This window comes from Ictidomys tridecemlineatus, chromosome 11 (assembly GCF_052094955.1).
Source record: "Ictidomys tridecemlineatus isolate mIctTri1 chromosome 11, mIctTri1.hap1, whole genome shotgun sequence".
NCBI classification, from domain to species: Eukaryota; Metazoa; Chordata; class Mammalia; order Rodentia; family Sciuridae; genus Ictidomys; species Ictidomys tridecemlineatus.
In genome coordinates this window covers 13135470-13144145 of record NC_135487.1, presented here as the reverse complement: position 1 = coordinate 13144145, position 8676 = coordinate 13135470, and the positions used below count along the sequence as shown (strand labels likewise).

Here is an 8676-nt window from a genome sequence, read left to right as displayed (position 1 = left end):
TCCTGGAGTCTGGGGTGAGGTAGGGATGGGTGGACCCGTAGCAGCAGACTCTCCTCCAGCACCTTGGCCCAGCATCCAGAGGGGAGGGTGTGTGCTTGTGAGGAGGGGCCCACAGGTCGGGGGTCAAGACCATGAAAGAGGCTCCAGGTACCCTGTCCCTGCTCTGCCCCTGGCCTGGTGGGAGCCTTGACCCAGGGCCTGGGGGGCCAGCCGCAGAGGGGTGGAGCAGGGCAGCTGGTTGGCTGGGCTCCTGGAGAGTAGACAAGGGAGATACACGTGACTGGGCAGGTCTGGCAGCACATGCAGCTGACCATCATGTCCTGAGGTGAGCCTAGGAGGAGGCCCCCATGCCGAGTGGCCCCACTGCAGCCTCCCCCTTAGTCCCAAGGCTGCTATTCTAGAAGCTGCTGCTCGGCGAGGCTTCTGGCCCCTCCTGCCGTCTCTTCCTGGACGTCTCTCCCGGCCTCCTCCCCCTGGCTTGGCTTTCCCTCCTTAGTGACAGTGGGCACTGCCCTGTGGGCACTGCCAGGGCAGGCTGAACCTTCTGAGGGTTGTTCCCAGTGTCCAGGCAGGCGCAGCCTCTGTGGGTCCTTGGGGTGGACATGGTATGAAGGTGGATGGAGGCTGCTGACCTTGAGGTGGAGCCGAGGGAATAAGTGACCACAGGAAGGTGCATCTGGGGGGACAGCAGTGCTGGGCACAGCAGAGAAGCCTCACCTCAGCCTGCAAGTCCCCAGGTCCACGGGTGTCCCCACCCCAGTGCCTCTCTCACTCCTGTCCCTTCTCCAGACACCACCCCTTCTAAAGAGCTGGCTCTTGCCTTCTCTCCTGGCTCCCATCCCCCCTGCCTGCTCCCCACTCTGCTCCCCCCACCCCGTTGCCTTCTGGAATTTTCTTCCCAGTGCCCTTCCTTTCCACCTTTGTGTCCCTCTTCACTGAGGTGGGTCAGGTGAGCTCCTTCCCCATGGACAGGACTCCGGACACTTGGCTCCCCATGTACAGGGCGATGGGGTCCCTGACCTCCTGCCTCTGGTGGCTGCAAGTGAGGGCCTGGAGGCTGGGCCCTGTGTGCTCCCTGCAGGGCGCTCAGAGGTCCTCCTCAGGGAGTGGTGTCCTGCGGTGGGGGTTGGGGGTTTTATGTGCATGGGTCAGAGAGGCGAGGAGAGGAGCTGTAAGTGTTGCGGGAATATCTGGGCGTCCCCATCCTGTCTCTGTGTGCTCAAGGGAGTGCCACCTGCACCTGACGCCTGGCAGAATGTGGGCTCAGGAGTCTGCTCGGAGGCACTCTGAGCGACAGGGGTTTGGGGGCTGGGACCTGTCCTCTGGACCTGCACCCCTGTGTCACCTCGATGGATGTGGGGTGGGCCACCTCCCGTGTTAATGGGCTCTAGAGAGCCACAGGCCCCCAGAGCAGAGAAGAATCGTCCTGATCATCCTGCAGGGCTGGCCAGGGACCCCAGAAGCCCCACCTCACAGCCCTGTCCATGCTTGGGAGCTGGGTCCTGGGACACAGCCCAGCATGTGCCGGAGGCCTGGGGGCCAGGTCTTGGAGGCTCAGAGAATCAAGCTGGGCTGACAGAGAGGACTCACTCTCACCTCCCAGCTCTTGCCTTCCACACTCAGGAGAGACCCCAACAAGCCACACGCTTCCCACCAAGTCCAGAACCAGCACCAGGACAAAGTCATGTCCAGAGCTGGTCTGGAAGAGCCGGTGGCCACAGGCAGGGCCCCGTCTCCCGGTCCTCTGAGGCCAGACTTGCTGAAGGGCCCCTGGGCTCCTGCCCTGGTCCCACCCCTGTCTGCTCCATCTGTCTGGTCCCCAAGACAGAGCCTCTACCCACTTCGCTCAGACCTCAGGAGTGCTAGGGAGGGGCAGGGGTCACTGGGAAGTGGTGTCCGCAGATGAACTCTGGGGGCGGGTCATAGATGCTGCAGTTGGGCGTGGGGCCCTGGCAGTAAATGTTGAGGTAGCTGCGGTACTGCTCCCGGTACGTCTGGTTCCTGAGACACTGCGCCACGCTCTTGTCACATTCGCACGTCTGCTTGTCACAGTCTGTCTTGTTGAGCTCGCCTGTGGGTGGGGCGGGGGGGGGGGTGAAGGCTGTGGGTGGAGGCCCGGGACACGGGCACCTGGAGCACAACTCTGAGAGCCCAGTGGCCCTCGGAATGTGTTCTGGGGACAGTAGCACCAGCACCACCCTCGGGCCGTGCCCCAGCCTGCAGGTCAGCTGCTCTGGACGGGGGCCCAGCCATCCATGTTGTCACAAGCCCTTCGGGTGACTCTGGTGCAGGCTGAAATTGGGGAACCACTGAAGTTCAGCTCGTACAGTTGAAGTCCAGCATGGAATAGTTGGGGAAACCGAGGCCCAGAAATGGAGTTGGGTTTCCCGAAGTCACCCGAAGATGCAAAGGCTCACCCTGCAGGTTATCTCCACGCTCCAGACCTCCTCCCTCCAGTCCCAGGGCCAGGACCCACACCCTGGAGGGAGTGATCAGCAAGGACTGTAGGGTACAAAGTAGCACTTCCTCTGGTTCATACTGGAGCTCCTTAGTACTCACACCCAGTGAGTGGCTTATGCTAATTTTTAATTCTATGCTAATATTAATCTTCTATGAACATTTACTTTTTTGTGTCCATGCATCCCGGGCGTGTGTGTGTGTGTGTGTGTGTGTGTGTGTGTGTGTGTGTGTGTGTGTGAAGGGACTCACTGCACACAATCACGGTGTCGTTCTCCATGGTGAAGTCATAGTGGTCCACGTAGGGGCGGCAGCCCTGGTCAAAGAGTTTCTGGTAGCAGCAGTCATGAGCATGGCAGCACCTGGAGGCGGCAGAGGTGAGCAGGCAGGTGCTGCCAGCCCGTCCCTCTCCCCCCAGCAGAGACTTTGGGTCATCTGTAGGCTCCTGGCCCCAAACTCATCCGTCGGCCCTTCCTGAGTCCGACCTTTTCCGACTGCTGCCCAGAGTGGGAGTTATTTGCCTCAGCTTACACAGCCGGCCAGAGCGGGGCTGGTGCCAGGGCTCTTGTCCTGGATTCTGCCTCTTTGTCCTATCCCCAGGAAGCCCAGGAAGTACTGCAGGGCGTGTGTGGCGGGGGTGGGGTGGATCGGGTGGTCCAGCAGCGCGGTCAGGGTGGAGGGAGAGCCCTGGGCTCTAGTGCCTGCGGAGGAGCTCTGACTGGACTCCGAGGCTAGGCCTGGCTGGGCCTGATGGCCAGGGAGGGGCGTGGTCTGGAAAGTCAATGGGCACTGGAATATCGAGGACAGGAAGCAAACGCAGAGTGGCTGTCCCCACCTTCTTATAGGACTGAAGTCATTGCCAGTATGCATTTATTAAGCTCCCCGTGATACTAGATTTGGTGCAGGCTGCTGTTGGGGAGATAGGAGCAGAAGCCACGGCTTTTGGGAGCCCCAAGTCTGATGGCAGAAGCACAGTCCTGCCTTCAGGGCAGCACCCAGTCTGATGGAGCTGAGTGACACACCTCTTACCTCCCATGGGTGTTTGGGGTTCATAGCAAAAGTTCTTTCCTTGGGGAGAGGCCCCTCTTCCTCCTCACAGAGATGGAGTGACCTCAGCTGCCCCACCTGGTCCCATCGGAAGCCCCGGTCTCCGGCACCTACCAGTCTACCTCGTCCATGGGCAGGCCGCGCCCCCCCAGCCCGCAGTAGCAGCCGTAACCCACGAAGGACAGGATCGCGCTTCTGCCTGTGGCGGTCTCCACCATGGACTTCAGGTTGAGCAGGCTGCCCTGGGCTATGGACAGAACTATAAGAGAACCAGGGGCTGCGTGAGTCCCTGGCTCATGACTGCCCCCCACCCCAGGGCCAGGGAGAGGAAAAAGGAAGCAGGAAGAAGCAGAAGAAGAGGAGAGGCGAGCAGGGAATTGGAGGAGAGAGAAACCTACAAAGTCCTGGCCTTACCAAAGCTCTATGGCCTGAGAAACCAGACGAACAAAATCCTAAACCGCTCCACTCCCTGCAATGCTCTGTGTTATTATCCCATGGTATGGATAAGGAGACTGAGGCTGGAGCACTGAGTCACTTGCCCAGGCTTGTGCGAGAAGGAGGTGGAGACAAGTCTGTTCCCAGGGGATGAGGGTTCCTCACCCACATCCCTGCCACCTGGCTGTGCAGATGCATCATAAGTCCTGATAAGTCCTTCGCAGGTTGGAAGTATCATAAGTCAAAAATTCCTTTCAGTCGCCTATCCTACCAAACACCCCGGCTTAGCAACGGAGTCCACTGCAGGGCGGGTGTTTCCCCTCGCGGTTGGGGGCTGACGAGGAGGCACAGTGTGCTGTCCAGCATGTGTCAGAGGATTGCAATGCGTGTCACTAATCTAAGAGAGATCCAAGTTCAAAATCTGAAGTATGGTTTCTCCTGAGTTCATGTTGTTTTTGCACCATTGTAGGGCCGAAAAATTAAGGCAAGCCACCAATGGTCGATGGTCGATGGTCGGGAAGCATCTGAACACGGTCCTCAAAGGGGCTGCCCAGCGCCTGGTTCCCTGGAAGGGGCTTTGCAAATGCCACATGCTGTTATAAACCCCAGGGGTTCACTTCTGCTCCCTGGCCTCTTCCTGGTATTCCTTGTCAGGCCCCCACCACAGTCCTGGGGTTGGAGCATCTGAGGATTACGCATGCATGGAGAAAGCGCTAGTGCAGGGGCACTTCTTGCACCTGCCCATATGCGTTCTCCTTGCTGACCACTGCTTCCCTTCTCTCCTGTGGTCCTCGCTGGTGTTGGGCTCTGAGCCACATGGGCGGCTTCCACATGCCTTCCTGGGCTCCACCTACAGTTCTTACCTGGGTGAAGCCTCCCCACACAGCATCAGGAGGGCCACTCTGTCCCCATTTTATGGATCAGAAAACTAAGGCTTGCCCAGGTGTTGCAGGCTGGAAGAGACAGAACCGTAGCTGGGAGGCCAACCAGATAGGATCTATCTGCACCCCCAGCCCCAGGCTCCTTCAGCTGCACCAGGGTCCCCTGCTCTCCCCAGGCATTCCCACTCACCCTGCCCTGCTGCATGAACAAGGTGTTCTGGGAGATCAAGGAAGCCAGGGATTTCAGACACTGGAGGCTCCATGAGTCCCCAGCCCACTCTTGTTTGCTTCTTGAGACAAGGTTGTTCTGTATCTCTAATGAGGAGAACTCACTACAGATGTGCCTTAGCAGGAGAAGCTCAGACTCTGGAGTCAGACAGACCTAAGCCAATAACTAAAGCTCCCTGGAGCTCCATGTTCCCATCTGTGAAATGGGAATAACAATCCTGACCATGAGAGATCTACAGGTCAGTGCCCAGCTAGTGCTGGTACACCCTGGCTACTCTCTGTGCCCCCTCTTGGGGCTTGGTGGCCCCCAGTCAGGCCTGCTCAATTCTCAGAGGGTAGAGGCTGGGAATCCTGTTCCTCCTGAGTCTTCCTGGGTCTCAGTTCTTAGGTCACCATCATTATAGAGAACAAGGAGCAAAGAAAAGAGGGAAGACCAGGAAGAAATGAAAGATGGCTTTGAAGAGAACTGTGTGGCACCAGGGGACTGTCTAGCCAGGACCGGGGGAGAGGGGGGGGGCAGGAGAGGCCCTGTGTCCAGTGGGCTGAGCCCATCCTGAGCTGCAGACCGGGCGCTGGCCTGAAGGTGCTGTTGAGGACAGCATGACGGGGGGGGGGGTGTGTGTGTGGTGGTGGCCCCTCCCTGCCCCCTCCCCATCTCTGCTGAGCCTTGCAGGATAAGTGTGTGCAAAGCGGCTGAGAGCCACCAGGCCGGCTCGGGTTTCTCCATCAGTCCTGCTCCCACCCCCCAGACAACTCACAACCTCCTTGAACCTCCCTTCCCAAATCTGAGAACTGGGGACAATGATACCTCCCTTGGAGGTTCAGGTGCCACCTTGAATATGTGTACAGAGCACCTGGCCCAGGAAGTGCTTCAAGAAAGGACCTGGCTGCCCCTGTCCCCACCTACTGCCCAGATATTCCCTGGGGGTTAGCACCAGGCTCCAGGCCCCGACCACCCGCCACACAGGGCAAGAGAGGAGTGAGGCATTACCGGTCACACACAGGGTGGACTCCCTCACGCAGCCTCTCCCTCACACACTCTGCTTACACACTCACAAATACACATCCAGGCGCCTCACCCACTCAGCTTACACCTCTTACACTGACACTTGTGCACACACACATGCCTGCTACCGGCACCTCACCCGCACACACCTGCACACAACCACACTCTAACGCATCCCGACTGGGCTCACACACACGAAGCCACGACCAGCCAATCCCCAGTGGTGTGGCTGAGCGCGAGTGGGAGTTTTCTAATGACAGGCCGTTTTCCCATGAGCCGCCAGTCCTTCCTCATGTCTGGCCACCTTGAACCTCATCTTTGTTTCTGGAATTTCTTTCTTTTCCTCAAACCAGGCTGTGTCCAGGGGTGTGAAAAGCCAGCAAGAGGTTCTGCTGACCTCCCATGCATCCGGGGCACCTGCCACGGGGATGCCTATATGTGTGACGGGGTCTGATTTGCCTATGACAATCCTGCAGGGTGGCTGCCCCCAGTCTGTGGTGCCTGGAGTACCAGCCTGCGAGAGAACCCCCACCCGCCAGGCGCAGACTCTGGGGACACACCACAGGGAACCCACCCTCCAGACCCAAGAGGCTCAGGTGCCAGCCCGGACACACTCTGTCATGTGTGGCACACAGAGACACCCCCCTGTGCTCAGAACCCCCCCCCCCCCCCCCCCCCCCGCCACACACAGACAGACGTGCGTCTGGCGGCACACTCACTCCTACGCACGCAGAGGTACAGATGGCCCAGTGAACACTGTGTTTTACGACCTGGCTCGGCCCTGTGCCTGCCTCCCTGTGGCTCATAAATGCTGAAGGGCCTGGCGTGTGTAGGATGCCCAAGGAGTAAACAGCCCCAGGGGAGAGGGGGAAGCCTGACCAGAAGCCCAGAGAGAGGAAGGTGACTCAGGCCGGTGGGACAATAGGTGCCCAGGGTCACAGGAGAAAGACGGGGAGCCATCAGGGAGGGGTCTCCCAGGGCCTGTGCTCACCACCACCGGCCAGGACGGCGATGACGAGGAGCTTCACGCCCAGGCTGGACCTGAGAGAGAGGACACCCTGAGCCTCGGTTCATCTCCCCACCTTCCCGCAGTTCTGGGCCTCAGCCCCGGAGCCACCCATGCCGGCCCTCGATGCCCCAGTTACTGCCGCCCCAGCCCTGTGACAGCATCCCACACCCGCCCTGTGCCTCCTGGAGGAGCACACCCAGGGTGGCAGAGCCAGGATGCACCGGAAGCAACTTCCCTCCACGCCTCCGCTTCCAAAGCAGGAAGCCACAGCCTCAGACCAGAGCCACCCCCGCCTTCCACACTCCAGAGAGGCCTGGGACCCAGAGTCAGTGACCCACAGCCAGCAGACATGGTGGTCCCTGGATGGTTCCAGCCCTGACCACAGGCTGATCCCTTGGCTTCTCTGGGCCTCAAGAGCCCTGTGAGGGGTGGCCAAGTGGTCCCAAAGGCCCTTCTAGTGCTGAAACTACAGGGACGGAGCTCAGCTCTGCACTCAAAAGCTCAGAGCTCCCGTTTGGGGAGAAGTGGATTCTAGGAGCCATCCCTCACCCATCCCAGCACCCCTCCGTGGAGAGTTCCATGCCAGGGCAGGAAGCACCTACCTGAAGGTTCTGGAAGGGGCAGAGGCCTTGCAGCTTGGACCCCTCCACACAGAGCAGCATCTAAGCAGCATCTTCTTCCTGAACCCTCCGGGCTGGCCTGCGCCCCATCTGCCATGCTCTGGGTTCTGGGGGACCAGCAGCATAAGTATTGAGAGGTCCCTGATGCATTCCTCAAATTCCAGGGAACAGGCCCCAGCTTCACGCTCCTCGCACACTGGCAGGGTAGAGCCAGGGCGATGCCCCGGGCAAGTGGCAGGTGCCCCAGAAAACAGAGGCTCCACCTCCTCCTCCTCCTGCCACAGCCCTGCCCCGCGCTGCCTGGTGAAGTCCCACCTCCAGCGATCTCTGTCTGGCCTGCCCCTCTGGGGGGTTCCTGCACCTGACCAAGAGTTGGCCCCTCCCCAGGGATCCGAAAGGAAATGAGTCCCGAGGCCTCCCTATCCCCATGGGAAGACGCGAAAGTCTTCCATGACATTTGTCAAAGGTGCACTTTGTTCAAGGGCAGCCATCGTGACAGGTGGAGGGACCACTGCCCCAGGGTTTTGCAGCGAGCTTCAAAGGAAAAGTGAGGGTTTCTAGCCAATGAATGGGTGGGTGGAAAATTACCAAAAGGAAATACTGGGGTCAGAAGGTTCTGGAAAATGACCTGATGGGCTTCTTGCTGGGCGACCAGACATCACCAGGTGATGGTGGAAGCTGAGGAACTCACCAGGTGTGGAGGGTGCTCAGGTACAGATTAGAGAGATTCCAGCCCAACAGACAGGGCAGGACTCTCTAAGATAGGGTGCCTGGGAAGAGGGGACCTGAGTGGAGTGTGACCAGGAGAGACTTTTGTCAGGGAGGCCTCCCGCGCACACGTCATGTCTGTACCCTGTTTATCTGGAGTGCACTTAATCCAGAATCTGCAGAGGACTCCCCTTTCACATTGAGAAGGGGGCTCCACTGCTCTGGAAGTGGGCTATGACTGGAGGGGCCCAGGCACATGCGTCTGGCAGGAAGTCCCCCCAGCTC

At 59.5% G+C, this 8676-nt stretch overlaps 1 protein-coding gene across 1 annotated transcript; it reads right to left on the bottom strand.

Annotated features, from left to right (window-relative positions):
* Positions 1 to 644: 644 nt before the first annotated feature.
* Positions 645 to 7892, bottom strand: Pla2g2f (phospholipase A2 group IIF). Its single transcript, XM_005318060.3, is given in 6 exon segments — positions 645 to 2071; positions 2710 to 2819; positions 3619 to 3763; positions 7046 to 7095; positions 7666 to 7753; positions 7756 to 7892. Coding segments are annotated over 6 exon segments (627 nt in total). The 5' UTR covers positions 7781 to 7892; the 3' UTR covers positions 645 to 1862.
* Positions 7893 to 8676: the final 784 nt, after the last annotated feature.